This window comes from Pongo abelii, chromosome 10, assembly GCF_028885655.2.
Source record: "Pongo abelii isolate AG06213 chromosome 10, NHGRI_mPonAbe1-v2.0_pri, whole genome shotgun sequence".
Taxonomy (NCBI): domain Eukaryota; kingdom Metazoa; phylum Chordata; class Mammalia; order Primates; family Hominidae; genus Pongo; species Pongo abelii.
In genome coordinates this window covers 12,516,524-12,533,744 of record NC_071995.2, presented here as the reverse complement: position 1 = coordinate 12,533,744, position 17,221 = coordinate 12,516,524, and the positions used below count along the sequence as shown (strand labels likewise).

General features: G+C 42.9%; 1 protein-coding gene across 7 annotated transcripts in view; it reads right to left on the bottom strand.

The window, feature by feature from the left end:
• ETV6 (ETS variant transcription factor 6) overlaps positions 1-17,221 on the bottom strand; it is a 285,690-nt gene that overhangs the window by 6,291 nt on the left and 262,178 nt on the right. For all 7 annotated transcript variants that reach the window (XM_054526846.2, XM_024256860.3, XM_024256861.3 and 4 more), the window contains 2 exons: positions 4,435-4,577; positions 3,004-3,104 (listed from right to left, as the gene is read on the bottom strand). In XM_054526846.2, coding sequence (XP_054382821.1) covers positions 3,004-3,104; positions 4,435-4,577 — 244 coding nt within the window. The remainder of the gene's footprint in view (positions 1-3,003; positions 3,105-4,434; positions 4,578-17,221) is intronic.

The following is a 17,221-nucleotide window of genomic DNA, read 5'->3' as shown; positions in this document are numbered from 1 at the left end:
GTCAATAAGCATTAACTGAAAGGTTTAATATAGAATGATAAAAAATAGAATCCTCTACCTTCTAGGAGCTTATAATCTAGTTGTTGGGGAGAAGGACTTGACACATAAAACTACAGGCTGAGCATCCCTAATCCAAACACTGGAAACACTTCTGGTCCCAAGCATTCCAGATAAGGGCTACTCAACCTGTATTCAAAATATAAATCCTGTAGTCGCTCTAGCTACTCCGGAGGCTGAGGCAGGAGGATTGCTTGAGCCCAGAGTTTGAGGCTTCAGTGAGCTATGACCACACCACTGCACTCCAGCCTGGGCAACAGACTGAGACCCTGTCTCTAGAAAAACAAGTTGGCCAGGCACAGTGGCTCACATCTGTAATTCAAGCACTTTGGGAGGCCAAGGTGGGCAGATCACTTGAAGCCAGGAGTTTGAGACAAGAGTGGCCAATATGATGAAACCCTGTCTCCACTAAAAATACAAAAATTAGCCAGGTGTGGTGGCAGGCACCTGTAATTCCAGCTACTAGGGAGGCTGAGGCATGATAATTATGAGAATTGCTTAAATTCAGGAGGTGGAGGTTCCAGTGAGTCGAGATTGTGCCACTGCACTGTAGCCTGGGTGACAGAACAAGGCTCTGTCTCAAAAAAAAAAAAAAAAAAGAAAAGAAAAGAAAAGAAAAAGCAAATTGTAGTGTAGTTAAGGGCTCAAGGGAACCCAAGTGATGATGGAAGACGATAGCTATGTGTGTTGGAGCAGCTGAAGAAGGCCTCATTCAGGGCAATAGACTTGAGGTTGAGCCCTGAGGGTGTAGGTATTAAAAAGGCAAAAGTTAGTCATATACATTTCTGGCATAGGGAATTGTATTAGTGTTGTAGGGCAGCTGGCAGTTTGTATTATGGTTTCAGGAGGCAGCAGAGTGGACCAGAGACAGAAAGACGTTGTTGAGTGAATCGCGATGTGAATCATGAAATCCAGACATCAGCTTCCATCGCCAGGGAAGCCTTTGCTTTTTTCCCGTCTCCCAGATCTCATGAAACTGCTTGTCATTGAAAGACTCCAACCTGGGACCTTCTGGCAACATTCCCTTCTGGGAAATGTAGTTCCCAGGCTTCTAGCCCCTGCAACACGGAATAGAGTGGGAATGGTGCTGAAGAGCCAATGGTCCATCTAGCACAATGACTGGGACACCGGAAGAGTCAAAGGGAACTCTAGTTTCAAAGTTGGTCGCTTCAAACAGCAGTGATGCCCCTGATGAGTAAAGAATTCAGTAATTCTGGGTGGAATTTTCTTTTCTTTTTTTCTTGAGATGGAGTCTCGCTCTGTCACCAGGCTGGAGTGCAGTGGTGTGATCTCGGCTCACTGAAACCTCCGCCTCCCGGGTTCAAGCACTTCCGAGTAGCTGGGACTACAGGTGCGTGCCACTATGCTCAGCTAATTTTTGTATTTTTAGTAGAGATGGGGTTTCACCATGTTGTCCAGGATGGTCTCGATCTCTTGACCTCGTGATCCGCCCGCCTCGACCTCCCAAAGTGCTGGGATTACAGGTGTGAGCCATCACGCCCAGCCTCTGGGTGGAATTTCTAATCTGAGACGAGCATCTGTTTTGAAGATGTCATGTCTGAAATGCTTAAATGTGATATTTAAGGGGACACAGCCTACAGGAAACTCTTGGACATTCAAATTTGGAATTTCAGGGAGATTTTAGAGCTGGATATAGAGATTTAAGAGCCTAACCACTGAGGTGATAAATGAAGTGGTGTGTTGGGATCAATTCATCCACGAAAAAGGTATAGAGTGGGAAGAAAGGGAGCCAAGGACTGCGTTTCGGTTGAAGGATGAAGAAAAGGCATCAGTAGAGCCAGAGAAGGGAGGGTTCTTTTTTTATTCCTTCTATTCTGTTTCCCTTTCTTGAATAGCCTTTCCTGTTTCTTTTGAAGATCTTAATTGCTTTTACTATTCCTAAGTTACCATTCCTTCCCAACGCTAAAGACCAGGTTCTCCACTCTTTCCAATAAATTAATCATATCAGTGAGCTCATCTGTTCATACATGGTATCACTTCCTACCTGTACATAGATAATTCACAATCTACATGTCTAGCCCCATCTGCCACTCTCTTCTGTCCCACCTGCCAAAACCCATCACCCGAGGTTGTGTTTGTTGATCTCACTTCTACCAGCCTGCAGTTGGCCCCACTAATGACTACTACCAGCACCAGAGGTCTACTTCTACATCTACTGATTGGTCCTCCAGATCCCTCCTTCTTCTTCTAATTCTTTCTCCTCTCTTGCACAGTACTTGGAACCACAGTCTATGTGGTGGCAGGCTAACTTGGTTGGCACTCATTATCTATGAGGAATTCTGGAAAGAAAAATTCTAGTGCAGCAGCTTGTAGACTTATTCTGACTACGATGCATTATAAGAAATGCATTTTACATTATGACTCGTCGCGTACATACACACCTGGAACAACATTTTCATGAATCAACTGTCATTCTTGCTACATGTGATGCAGTCTGGCATTTTCAACTCTATCCTATCCTATCCTTATTTCATTAAAAAAAAAAAGCTGTGATGGACCCATTCAATCTATTTCATGACTCACTGTGGGTCATTACCTGCATTTTGACAAATACTGGTTCAGAAAGTTGCCTTACAGGGATGGTAACCTGGAAGTCTAGGTTTAATTCCTTGTTTTGCCATTGACTGTGCTTTTAACTACACCGGACTTTAATGCCACATAATATTATTTGGTCACTGCGTTATTTTAAAGGTGAGTTAGATTCTGTTCATTTAGTTTTGGCTTTATTACAGGACAGATAATAAGTTAAAAAAAATATTTTCCTTAAATCCTAACAAACCAGTACCTGGTATCCAGTTTGTAGCAATGATTGGCTTTGGGTATCCGATAGGCAGGTAGCGATCTTAACGGTCTCCCCCCACTCCCCGTTATTTAAAGAAAACAGCATCCTCCCAAAAGAAGGAAAGGAGAAAAAGGAAGTGCTACCTGAACAAAAGCCTTTGTCCTGGCTCCTTCCTGATAATGTTTAGTTTGTAGTAGTGGCGCAGGGCTCTGGACATTTTCTCATAGGTCATGTTTGTTCTGTTCTGTTTGTTCAAAGGAGGAAGGGAGAAAAAAAGCACAAAGACACAATGAAATGAACCTCAGAAAAGGCACTGCAGGAGCTATTAAAATAAAAGCTCTTCAGCTGCTGCTGCCTGTGGCCCTGCCAGTTTGGGAAGCTACCTGCTAATCGGCTGCCTTCCAGGCACATCTGTCCCCACCCTTTAGCTTTTTATATTCACTGTCACCAAGGTTTACTCCTAAGGTGAATCACCCTTTGTCCGAAGTCCTGGAGCCCTAGCTAATAAAGCAGATCCCATAGCAGCCTCGCTTATTTCCTTTTCCCAAGACTGCTCTCTGCTCCGCCTGAGGAATTTCCTGCAGGTTCCCCCTATCTCTGGGTCACCCTTCACCTTCTGACCCACACAGCATTTCTTTTTTTTGTTGCAATGACCTTTTCTCAAACTTGTGTTTCTGGTCTGTCATTTTAAGGAAGACAATTTTTTTGTTTAAATTCCTGTTGTGGAAGCAAGAATACAGTGGTTCTGGGCCCGAGGCAATGGTACAGTGCGAGCAGCAGAGGGATTTTTCTCAGTGACTCACACGTGGAAGTGTCTGTCAGTGGGGCCTTGCCATATTTGGTCATGGTCTGCATTACCCACTACCTTCTTAGAAGGCTGCAGGTCTGGGCACACCTGGCTGGGCCTCCCTGCCTTCTCACTCAGCGGATTGGGGTTGTGCCACCGTGCCAACATCAGGCTTTGCTTCAGGTCCACCTATCGACTGGCCTGGATCACAGTTACCCGCTTTTTACAACTGCACACTTGAGCAGTCTTCCTTACTGCAAAAGACTTTATTCAATTCCATTCCCTCCTCCCAGTTTGGAAAATTGTGGGGCAAACTTCATTGCTTGCTTATAAAGGGGATGTTTTACAGTCAGAATATAAGTATTTTCTATAAAGAAATGGGCTTTGGGGAACATGGGAGTTTCTAACTGAGCAGAAAAGAAATGGCACTTCCCAAGGTCCCCTGTGAGTCAGAGAGTCTTGCTGTACTTCCCTTTTACCCAGTTCCTAACAACAGTGGAGGTGGCGGGATCAGGTCAAGGGGAGTGGAAACAAGAGTCACTCATGATGCAGCCCAGCAAACCAGGACATGTGAGTTAATGGGCACCTGGTCTCAGGAACAAATGGTAAGATGCATCTTTAATTATTTCCTTCCCTTTGCAACTGCCTAATTGCTTGCCCAGCAAGGAATAAACTAAATAAGTATGGGCAGACGTAAAAAGCAGAAGACAGACGATTATCCTCCAATCCAGGGATAAAGACTTCATTTTGGCACTAGTTTATGGAGCAGTATCTGCTGCCCTTTTACCTTATGGTTTCCCCACAGTCGAGCCAGTCCGTTGGGATCCACTATCCGGAATATTTTGGATTCTTTGTCCTCCCATCGGATGAAGTTTTCGTACCGGCTGTCAGAAAGCAACTGATAGACGTAATCCCAAAGCAGTCTACAGTCTACAGAGGAAAAGGGCAAGAAAACACTGTTGAAAATGTTTCTTGTTGAGGCACTAACCAGAAGAATCAAAAAAGAATCCAGCAACTGCTTCTGCCTAGCTTGGGTTGACTGATCGTCTAACTTCCTTGTTTTACAGGGAAGAAATGAAGGCCCAGACAGATGGAGGGAGGGCCTGTTGTGTGACCTTTGACCCACTAGAGGCCTCAGAGATGATCTAGGCAACAGCCTCCCTCCACAGATGATGACACAGTGACCCGGAAGTCTACGGTAGTGACCCAAACTTAAACCTGGGCAGAGCCCACGTGAAAGACAGGAAGCAAGTTCTAACTGTGAATGAATGGGCTCTGAATGTGTGTTAAATGCAGGCTGGAAGGAGAAAAGGGTGGAAAGAGGGTCCTGTTGTTACAGAGAGAGCTGTGTGGTAAAAAATAGTGGAGTGAAAAGGTTATCCTGGTGTTGGTGGGAGATGGATGGATAAAGATGAGAAGGCTCGGGTAGGTAGGCTAAAACACAGCAAAAAAGGAGTGAGGAGTGAAAAACGGCGGGAAAAGAAAAACTATGTGGCTTGGTGACTCTGACTGTGGGAACTGTGGCTAGTATGGTTTTAAAAAGAAATACAGATATTCTCATTCTATCCCATTTTGGAGGCCTTTAAAAATGTTTTGATATAGTGGATCATGGCAGAAAGGAACCCAGTGCAAAAATCACTTTCTCCACTTGCAGAACTGATGTTTGAACATTCAGGCAGGCAATGGATATTTACTAAGTGTTAAGTGATTTAATATGGCCTAGGCATGGTGTTGGGCCTTGGCTTTCGGCTGTGGGTTAGTAAGTTAAAAGAGAAGACATGGCCGGTCGTGGTGGCTCACGCCTGTAATCCCAGCACTTTGGGAAGCTGAGGCAGGTGGATCACTTGAGGCCAGGAGTTTGAGACCAGCTTGACCAACGTGGCGAAACCCCGTCTCCACTAAAAATACAAAAACTTAGCCAGGCATGGTGGCGTGTGCCTGTAATCCCAGCTACTCGGGACACTGAGGCAGGAGAATAGCCTGAACCCACGACGTGGAAGTTGCAGTGAGTCGAGATCGCACCACTGCCCTCCAGCCTGGGTGACAAAGTGAGAGTCAGTCTCAAAAAAAAAAAAAAAAAGATGAAGACAAAGACGTGATGTACACCTTTCCCTTGTTCTGTGACTTTCTGGATGTGTGCTGTGAAGGTGTGTGGTTGCCCTCCAGCAGAACCCTGGGGACAGATGTGTGCCTTCTAGGTTGAGTTAAAGGTTAACTGGCCTCCAGATGAGGAGAAGCAGCACCAATTTCCAGGTGTTCACTGCATGATTCTGGAAATGCCCACTTTTTATAGGCACTTGTCAGGATGGCTGGTGATGGAAGATCAATTACTGAATACCAAGTATGAACTTGGCACTTTACCTGTATTATTTCTGATCCTCAGAGAGGTTGAAATAACTTGCCTGAGGTCACAGGGATTTGCACTCTGGACTCCTGCACTACAATGTTCTTTCTTTTTCACTTTGGGTGAGGCCTGGGCCTGGCACATTTGAAAGGGGAGTGTCCAATTGAAACTTGGAATATATTACAGCCAACACATCCGCATTGCAGAGAAAGACATACACCCTTCTCTGGGGGTATATTTACAAGGGGAATTCAGTTGGGCCACCCTGGACACGTTTCTTAATCTTCCTGAGGTTCTGTTGCCTCACTTATGAAGTGGGAATAACAGCACTTACTTTACAGGATTATTGTATTAGTGATAATGGGAGGGAAGAGAAAGTAATAAAAATAACAACGGTATTTAGTGGGTGCTATTTGTAGGTACTGTGCTGTGGCTTCGACAAGCCTGGTTACATCTGACCCTTAACGCCGCCTTATGAGGCAGGTGCTGTTGCTATTCCTATTTTATAGATCAGGAAGCTGGGGCCGAGAGGGTTTGATGATTTACTCAGGAGGACACAGCTTATGAATGACACACAGGATTCTTGGCTGTGCATGACCCCAAAGCCCATGCTATGACCCACTTCCCAATGCAATTTCTAGTCTCAGAGAAACTCGTTAATGGGTATAGGTTTATAAAATCTTAGGACTTTCCAGAACAAAGTACACCTGCTCAGTGTATCTTTTCTGAACTCCAGCATTCTCTTTATATGTTTATAAAATCTTAGGACTTTCCAGAACAAAGTACACCTGCTCAGTGTATCTTTTCTGAACTCCAGCGTTCTCTTTGAATAGCAGAAGACACTGGCAGAAAAATGTGGCATTTTCCAGAAGCTTAATCTTTCAAGGAACTACCATTAAATGTACAGCAGCCCTAAATCTTTAGTATCCCTTATGGTATCCTTTCTTCTGTATTATCTGTGTTTAAACATTAATATGGTGTGTCACTCATTGTGTTTTGGAAAAGGACAAGTGGCCTCCTTCTTAAAACAATGACACCACAGTCCTGGAGTTTGAACTCCATTCTAACAACAGAAGCTGTCCAGCCACTTCTATTGCCCAGCCCACCTTGCCATGGCTGCATTCTGTATTGCCAGGGGGTGGGCTGAGGTAGGGGTGTGGAGAAGATGAGCAACCCGAGCATCATAAGTACCTTGAGAAATCAGTGTCCTACTGCAGACGGAGAATAATCTAGCTCATTTTTAAGGCATTTGAAGGAGGATGATTCTAGTTTCTAGGCAAAGCAGTAAAAAGTGGCAAAGTGTCTTTTTCCCTTGTAAGCATCTCCTTGTCTTGAGTCACTTTCACTATAAAGGGAAAATAGAGATCTGCTGTGGTCTGAATCTTCATGTCCTCCCCAAATTCATCTGTTGAAATCCTAACTACCAAGGTACCTTTGGGAGGTGATTAGGTCTTGGGGGGCTCCACCCTTGTGAGTGGGATTAGTGCCCTTTTAAAAGAGGCCTGAGAGAGAACCCTTACCCTTCCACCAAGCGAAGACACAGCAAGAAGGTGCTGTCTATGAACCAGAAAGTGGGCCCTCACCAGATGCCTCATCTGCTAGGGCCTTGATCTTCTCAGCCCCCAGAACTGCGGAGCAATCCGTATCTATTGCATATAAACTACCCAGTCTATGGCAGTTAGTCAGAGCAGCCCCAAAAGGACTAAGGCCAGAACTCAGCTGTGGCTTAATATTTCAGTATTTGTCCTACTATCAAATGGCAGTTACATTTTAATTCTCCATAATCTCTTCCAACTGGAAAACATCTGACAAAATCACATATTATCGCATAAAGTGCCTGTAAATTAGGGCTGGGTGTGTTGGCTTATAACTATAATCCCAATGTTTTGGGAGGCAGAGGCGGTAGACTTGCTTGAAAGTCTAGGAGTTCAAGACCAGCCTGGGCAACATAACGAGACCTCATCTCTACAAAAAATTTAAAAATTATCCAGGCGTGGTGGTGCATGCCTGTAATCCCAGCTAGTTGGGAGGCTGAGGTGGGAGAATTGCTTGAGCTCAGGGGTTTGGGCCTACAGTGAGCCATGATCAACCCACTGCCCTCAGCCTGGGCGACAGAGTGACAGAGTGAGACCGTATCTCTAGGGGAAAAAATGCCAGTAAATCAGGAGGAACAAAGGCAGTTTGTGTGCAGCCCCTCCCATGTCTCCCTATAGGTTTACAATCATTTTCACTGCAAATAGGCTGAGGACACCATCGGATTCCTCTGGATTGGGAATGTGATTTTCTAGTGTGTTCATCTTAATAAATTTCAGCAATTAAGAAATGACGTGTTGTCTTTTACAGTTTGATATAAAGACATTTTGCCCATATGAAGGTGGGTGACATCATGGCAGCCCTCTTGACTCTAGGCAGAAGGCACTCCACTCAGAAGCCTACTGTAGAGCTAAAACAAAGTGGACAGTTCTCCATCCACAAGCACGGGAGTTTTCACTGCATGTTTCTGTTGCTTCTCTTTTACTGTAATGGTACATTCTACTTCTCATAAAACAGTGAAACGTGAACCAGACCATTTCTCCATGTAAGGGCTTAACCTGCACTGGGCTGCCATGTTGGTTTTTCGGAGGCATCAGACTAGGACCTAGAATGTTATCTACTTATCAGATGGCAAAAGGAAGGGCAGGGCTTACCAGAGAACACCGTTTCCCTGTGAGCTTCAAGAACATTTGTATCTGGCAAACTTTTCCTTTCATAAATGTGAAAACAACCCCAAACAAGCTGCCAATTGATCATTTTAAATGACATTTAATCCAGCAAAGCCAACTTCAGCTGAGTAATAAAAATATGTTGACATTCAGGACATACTGAATTAGTCACTAACGGAGACAGCAATAGGAATTTTGTGGCATAAAGCAGTTGTTTCAAGCTCAGAGTATAAGTGGTTTTTATAACATTATCGATTGTTTTGTTTCTTTGGTAAAAATTATGCCTAGATGATAAAAATAACTGCCTGACCACATAATAGATTTTTTTTCCTTTTTTTTTTTTTAAACAATTGACATTCAAGCCATGTCAGTTATTTTTGTTTCTAAGATTTCTATTAAATAAAAGGCAGATCCTCTTTAGGTTCCTAGATCCTTTAGAGGTTGTTGCCATGGCTCACCTGGAATTTTTCAGCCTTTTCGGAATCCATGCCTGCACAGATACAATGTTCTTTGATCATCAATGTAAATGCATAATACTATATAATAAAGCGCACCACACTCTAGTTCGCTCCACTTCAAAACACTTGAACGTATATGTATAAAATGTTTTTGGATCACAAGGTATTCATTAATTTTAAGTGCATTTTTCTTAAACGAAAGGGCTTTCTTCTATCTCAAGGCACATGGATATTTTAAAGAAATTTCCACTATTTGGATTTTCTTTTCCATGAGAAGTAGTTTATGAAAGTGTTTAGCCCAAGTATAGTTCCCTCTCCTCCCTGCTGGGTGAGGTACCCTTGGTATCCGCAGCTAAAGGCATTGTAAAAAATCCCTTCCTGTGGTTAAGGAGAAATATTTTCACTCCCACGTCTGTCTCTTACCAGAGACTCATTGTATAAACTTATTGAGCAGAGACTGTAAAAAGATGGGCAATTCACACATAACCAACATGGTTTCTAAAGAAAAAAACCACGCCAGACAAAACTGATGCTTAAAAAACTAGAGTAGGCAAGTCAAATTATTGACATAGGGAATGGTTAATGATTGTGGTTAATTTAAATTTCAGGAAAGCTTCTAAGAAAGTCATTTTATGTTTTAACTGCCCAAGTGGAATTTTAAAGAAGGCCTGCAAATGATAGTGCCATGGGTATAATTACCAACAGAGAGGCCAAGTGTCCCTGTTACATTTTTTGAAATTACCTAAACATTAATATGTTTATTTCCAGTTCAGCAACAAAACACGCAAAGTAGCATATGAAATAAAAAGTTGCTACGAAGCTTTACAAATATGGTTCTGAACTGGGGGCATTTGGCAATATCTGGAGGCATTTCTGGTTGTCACACTGGGGTGCAGGGTGCTCCTAGCATCTAGTGGGTAGAGGCCAGGGATGCTGCTAAATATCTTACAATATACTAAGCAACCCCACACATTATTTTTTGGCCCAAATATCAAGAGTGTTGAGAAACCCTGCTTAGAGAAACACCGTTTACAACATTCAGGGGGCCATCTGCTGCTGCTTTTTTTTTTTCTCCTCCTCCTCCTCTATTCTAGATCAGCCATTACCTAGAAGCAGAAAGTTGGTCAATCCAGTGCAGCCAGGTGTGTGTTGATACGCAGAGGTGTGTTTACAATGGGCAATTGCTTGTGCTTTGCTGTGGCTTAGGAAAACAGAAAACATGTGTGCACAGCGGCACGCTGGAGGAGGGAGAAGTGGAGGCAAATTATACAAAAATCTATGCTTCCTGGGGCAGAAGAACCACAGCTGCAAACGAGGCTGGACCTTTTCACCTGTGATTACATAAGGTGTGGAGAAGGCTGGGAAACACCAGTATCCGAAACTCATACCCTGTAGCTGAGATCCAGCCCGCAGCCAGAACCTAATAAGGCCCAGCCTCCGCTTTGCTCAGGTGTGGATGCAGCCTGGGAATTCACACCCAGGGACTGCAGAGAGGTAGGACTCTGTATTACAGCACTGTGCGCCCTTACACAAACTGGAATTTCCAGTCTCCTCAAGCCCCTTCTATTATTTTCCACTCAGCCACCATACTGTTGATGTTTTTTATCTTTTAAAAACATTGTCCTGAAACTTCCTCCTCTTTTAGGGCTCTTTGATTTCTCAGTTGTTCACACTGAAAATAAAGTGCAGTGACTCAGCCGCTGGGAATATTCCTGCTGGAGTGATGGCTCCTCCCCTCCCCAGTGCTCATCTTATTCATCCCCTCCAAATATGGACAGCAGGCAAAGCTTCAGGGAGGGGAAGCAGGAGCATATAAGTAAATCTCCAAGGAAATAAAACGGAGGTGGCCTTGAAGGGGCACCCCACACAGGCCTTCCCTGTCAGTGCCCTGCGTGGCTCCGCAGGCAGTTGTGCTGGCTGCACCCGCAGCTCCCACACAGTCCCTCTCAGATGGGTAGGATGGCAGCTCAGCAGTGAGGGGGGGGGGGGGGCAGTAACACGTAGCAATTAACTTTCTCGTGCCATGCATTCACATGTTGTCTCATTAACAGTCAAAAGGGCCCAGAAATGGGTATTACTATTCTCAATATTACAGATAAGGAAAGAAGGGCTCAGGAACATTATGCACCTGCTTGGGAGTCAAGAACCGCATTCCAATCCTGCTGACTTCGCAGTCCAAGCTTTCGCCACAGGCCCACACTGCTTCCCTAGGACTGTTCGGGGCCGTCTGTCTCCAGGAGCTCTTGAAGGTACTGGGCTACAGAGGTCTACAGAAGGGCATCTCCCTGAGATAGTGCGGGAGGAAGCGGCTCTTTCACCTGGTACTAAAACACTGGAATCCTTGTGGCTTCTGGGGACATCCCACAACCCTATCTTTTCTTTCCTGCGAATACAGATGTTTATGCACAGATGCATGTGTGCGAAGGTGCGCATGTGTCTGCACACCCCACACCTTCCAACAAAGGCCTAGGGCTGAGACTCGCCCCCAGCACTTTCATGCAATCCCTTCGCACTTCTCTTTTACGAGGTCTTTTAGCTGTCAAGGCTGCTCCTGAGGCTCATGTACAAAATTAAAAAAAAAAAGTCTATAGGCTTCCTTTGAAACAAATTCACAGCAGCATTAAACACTGTGGGAGGAAGCGGAGACAGAAGCAAGATGCCGGAATACAGTGACTTCTCCCAGTCCTTGAAGTCCCTGAGGACAAGCCTCAAACTGCTTTCTCTGGAGTTTCATACTTTTTTCTTCATCTTACTTCAGAGGCTCCCCAAATTGAATCTTTGTATATATAATTCATCCAGTCAATAAAACCAAATCAAGAAAGTACATTGTTTTAGTTGGGTGACAAATAAGCAATGCAAGAGACTTGATGTCTCCCTGATTAGAATCTTTTTGTTTCTGTTAACGATGTAACCTTGAGAGATAGTAAAAGTATTTTTTAAAGTCCCAAAAGGCTACCTTTAAACATTCCAAGGATTGCTGCAAAGTGTGTTCTAAGAGGGTTGGGAGTGAAGAGACGTTGAGCTGAGAGGAAATTCTGTGTCTTGCCTGCTGTAGGATTAATGACCCAATTGACCAGCGATAGCCTCACAAATCGAGAAGTTCATATTCACAAAGATGGAGAGACTTCAGCAAAAGTTGTGAGATAAACACAAGAAAGGAGATATTCTCTATTTGGGTAGGCCATGGGCTTTGAACACGTAAATCTGTACAGATTGAGGTCCCCACTTTTGGGTAGCAAATGAGGGGTTTTGAAATGAATGAATTATAAAACAATTGTCAGTGTACCAACGAATCTTCTTCCTCAGCAGAGTTGTGGATTAAGGCCAAGGAAGGGACAGGCAGACAGGAAATCTGGTGGCTCAGGTTTTAACGGAATTAAAGTACTTTAAGAGAAAACTAAAATGACTGAAAAATGTTCGTTTTAAGATTTAGCTGTCTATAGTTAAAGTAGGAGCTTAGTTTGTGTCATGGCCTAAAGCAAGAGGACATTGCCTTCCACCAGCAAGGATACGAAATTTGGCATTTAGAGAGGCAGTGCCCTATCATCTAGAACAATGCCTGGCACATGAGCAGACTGGCAATAATTTTTGAATCAATGAATGAAGAACTATATAATCCAAAGTGCAGATAAATCATTTCTTTTACTTAGCTAAATACTTAGTATTTTATTTATGTTAATGATATTATTGCAACTATTCTGGTTGATCTGAAAATATAGCCTGCAGTCCAGAACCTGTCTCCTCTTACATAACTTGTTATTGTTCCTTTCACATGTCTCAAACATGCCTTGTCATCTAAAGTGCAAATAATTCCTTGAGAGCAGGGGCACTGTTTTCTAAGTCTGCATCCTACATTGCATCTATGATTCCAAGCACACTGACCACCACGTACACAATGTTGCAAGGCAGAGAACATCAAACGTTTTCTGTAAAGGGCCAATTAATAAATATTTTAGGTGTTGCTGGCCATGCAATCTCTGTTGTAACTACTCAACTCTGCCACTGCAGCATGGAAGCAGACATAGGCAGTACCAAATAAATGGGTTTGGCTGTTTTCCAGGAAAACTTGATTTTAAAAAAATGCATGGTGGCTGGATTTGGCCCACAGTTGGGGCCACAGTTTTCAAACTTTGCTCTAGAGTCCCAGACCAGAAGGAAACAATAATTTTGGGAAGAACACTGAACAGAAGCTCAAGGCTAGACTCTTGATGTGTCTCAATCTCAGTTCCTTCACCTGTAAAAGGCCCTTCTACCTTTGAAATCAAGTCCAAATAAGGAATTTCAACACATACTGAAAACATGACTCACGGATGACTACAGTCACACCTCAGCCACCTACAGGTGCTTGTGGCCAATATACTTTCTGGCTTTGAAACACACTGGTGGGACACAAGCCAGTAAAACTTTTGTAGGTAAAGTTTTGGAAGATTGACAGATGCTTTCTGCTAGGCTCCTTGCTCCTAAATAGCCCATTCTTAAAGATACCAAGTAGAAAACAAGCACAGAAAGAAGCAACTTTTTCACTATTACATACAGCATTGGCTGCTGGATTCAAAATAGACCCCAGCAATCTTGTCTCACTCCGTCTTGTGCTAAACTCTCTCCCATAAACACCAGCCATTCCAACCTGGTAAATTCTTAATAACAGTTCTCCTTATCCTTTGCAAAGTAAGTGACACCTTTAAAAATAAGCTACTTGTTATATTTAAAAAGATGTCATTTGTGATTTGTATTTAAACTGTCAACCACCTACTGAATTTCCTTTCTTGATTATTTTAGTTTTTCCATATGGTAAATACCTAACAGACATAAATTTGCATGTATCTTTTTTTTAATTATACTTTAAGTTTTAGGGTACATGTGCACAATGTGCAGGTTTGTTACATATGTATACATGTGCCATGTTGGTGTGCTGCACCCATTAACTGGTCATTTACATTAGGTATATCTCCTAATGCTATCCCTCCCTCCTCCCCCCACCCAACAACAGGCCCCGGTGTGTGATGTTGCCCTTCCTGTGTCCGTGTGTTCTCATTGTTCGATTCCCACCTATGAGTGAGAACAATTTTGCATGTATCTTAATGGTACGATGGGATTTCAGTGATAGTAGATAATGAAAAGAATTTATGAAAAATTTCATATATACACATATACACATATGTATATATACACATATACACATATGTATATATACACATATACACATATGTATATATACATATACACATATGTATATATACACATATACACATATGTATATATATACACATATGTATATATACACATATACATATATATACACATATGTATATATACACATATACACACGTATATATACACATACACATGCATATATACATATACACATATATACATATACATATATGTGTATATATACACATGTGTATATATATACACATATACATACGTGTGTGTACATATATATATATATATATATGTACACACACACACACACACACACTTTTTTTTTTTTTTTTTTGAGACGGGGTATCACTCTGTTGCCCAGGCTGGAGTGCAGTGGCATAATCTTGGCTCATTACAACCTCCACCTCCCAGGTTCAAGTGATTCTCCCACCTCAGCCTCCTCGGTAGCTGGGACTACAGGTGTGCACCACCATGCCTGATGAATTTTTGTATTTTTTGATAGAGATGGGGTTTCACCAAGTTGGCCAGGCTGGTCTCGAAATCCTGACCTCAGGTGATCTGCCAGCCTCGGCCTTCCAAAGTACGGGGATTACAGGCGTGAGCCACAGTACCCAGCCTGAAAAATGATAGATTTTTAAATGACCTCAATAGACCTCAACTTGTAGATTTACATTTCTACCTGAAATAGAAAAAATACACTGAGCCTTATCTTGCTTTGCTCCTGGTAAGTTTTCTCCATCTGGAATGACCTGTTTTTCTCTAATCTCCACTTGTCCACATTCTAAGCATTCATCCAAGCCCAGCTAAAAGCCACCCCTCCATGTAGCTTGCCCTGACATCCCTACTCTGACCTCCTGTGGTACTTAACAGGAGCCCTTCTAAGATACATGTCATGTGCTCTGCTTTTATAGTTAACTGTGCTCAGCTCTTTCACGATAAAGACTGTGTCTTATATCTCTCTGAGGCTGTCCCCACCCCGTCAAGAATGCAGAACAGTGCCTTATACACAGAAGGTGTCCAAATGCATAAATTCTAGGGCACCTGAACAAATCACATCTGAATAGTAAGAATTTAGCTTCATTTTGTGATCTACATTCATGAGTACTATTTCCATCTATACCCTCCAGCTATAGTACTCATCAGTTTGACATTCAGCAGCACCTTCATTTCTTTTTGTGCTGTGCTCATTTAAAAAGCTTTAAGGAACTAAGTTTTCTCATCTAACAGCTGCTTTATGGAGATTTAAAGGCTTTTTACGGCTATTCAGTAACGACAGAACTTTTACATTGTACACAGGAATCACCCAATGAATTTCACCTCCAATAAACAATCAATTTTACAAGGATGTGAGGAGTCCAGAAAGACATCAGAAGAGTGGAGTACACACAGGGGTATCCTCAAAGAAACAAAGGTGCCTAAAACTCTTGTGTTTTCTTGGGAGGGTTACAGAATCAAGACTGTCAGAACTGGAAGGAACTTTAGGGATGATCCAGTCCTACCTTCTTCGGAGAAAAACAATGCCTTTCAGTGGAATGAGTTAAATTTGGATTTGGTTGCATTAGTTAAAATAGATATTAGGAGATTTAAAAACTTTTGAATATGCCATTACAGCACTGGTAATTAGTTTTAGGACATTGTGTTATACTGAAAGAGTTAATGCATTCCCCCAAAAGATCTAGGCCCCAGGGTTATTTTACATGAATATTCTGACTTCCTAGAGCCATCAAGAAAAACACATGTTGCCTATTTCTGTGTGCCCTTGAGAGAGCGGACATCCACAGACACCCAGGCTCATCATTTGGTGGGTGCAGTATTCCATCAAGCTTCCTAACTGATGAGGCCGCATCCATCATCAAACACTGATATTGGGGAATGGGATGAAAAAAACAGTAGTATAGGCTGGGTGCAGTGGTTCATGCCTGTAATCCCAGCAATTTGGGAAGCCAAGGCAGGCAGATCACTTGAGGCCAGGAGTTCAAGACCAGCCTGGCCAACACGGTGAAACCCCATCTCTACTAAAAATACAAAAAAATTAGCCAGGCATGGTGGCATGTGCCTGTAATCCCTGCTACTCAGGAGGCTGAGGCACGAGAATCACTTGAACCTAGGAGGCAGAGGTTGCAATGAGCCGAGATTGCATCACTGAACTCCAGCCTGGGTGAGAGAGACTCTGTCTCAAAAAAAAAAAAAAAAAAAAAGTAATATAATTTTAAGAGACTAATATTTTGAAACTTACAAACCTACTAAACAAGGGAAAAATAACTCCTCAAGTCTAAACCATGTATCTTTCTTGATTCATGGGCTTACGGTAGATTCCCAAAAAAGTGGTGAAGGCAGTGTCACCTGGGAGGTAGACAGGAGAGATCTTGGAAGCAAGCCAGGCCCACGAGGGCAGCACTATGGACAGCAGCCACGGGGCAGCAAGGGTTGTCCTGCACACCTCGGTCACGGGGCCCCTATCTGACCTTGGCAAAGGCCTTTGCCTCTCTGGGGCTCAGTTTCCTTTGCGGTTTCCCCTGTACAAATCACCCTTCCACATAAGATGAATACTGCAGTCATGAGCTACATTAAAGAGCGGTCCTGAGAATTACAAACAAGCAAAAGGTATCTGCAAAATGTCAAGTATTGCTGCACACACCATGCAAGAAACAAGACAAGAGGGTATATAGACAAGAAGGGTATTGCCTGGAAAGCACAAGATGGGTCATTTACAGAATTCACAGCAATACACTGACCTCATCCTCCTTCTCCAATTATTTGGAGAAATTCACGTTTTGCCTAAGCTCTTTGCTTCTTTATCTACTATTCTTTTTTTCCCCAGTTTTTTTTTCATTTTCTGATTAAAACAATCTAATGTACAGGTAAAAGCAGAGAGATCAATAATATGAATCCCCATGCATCTAT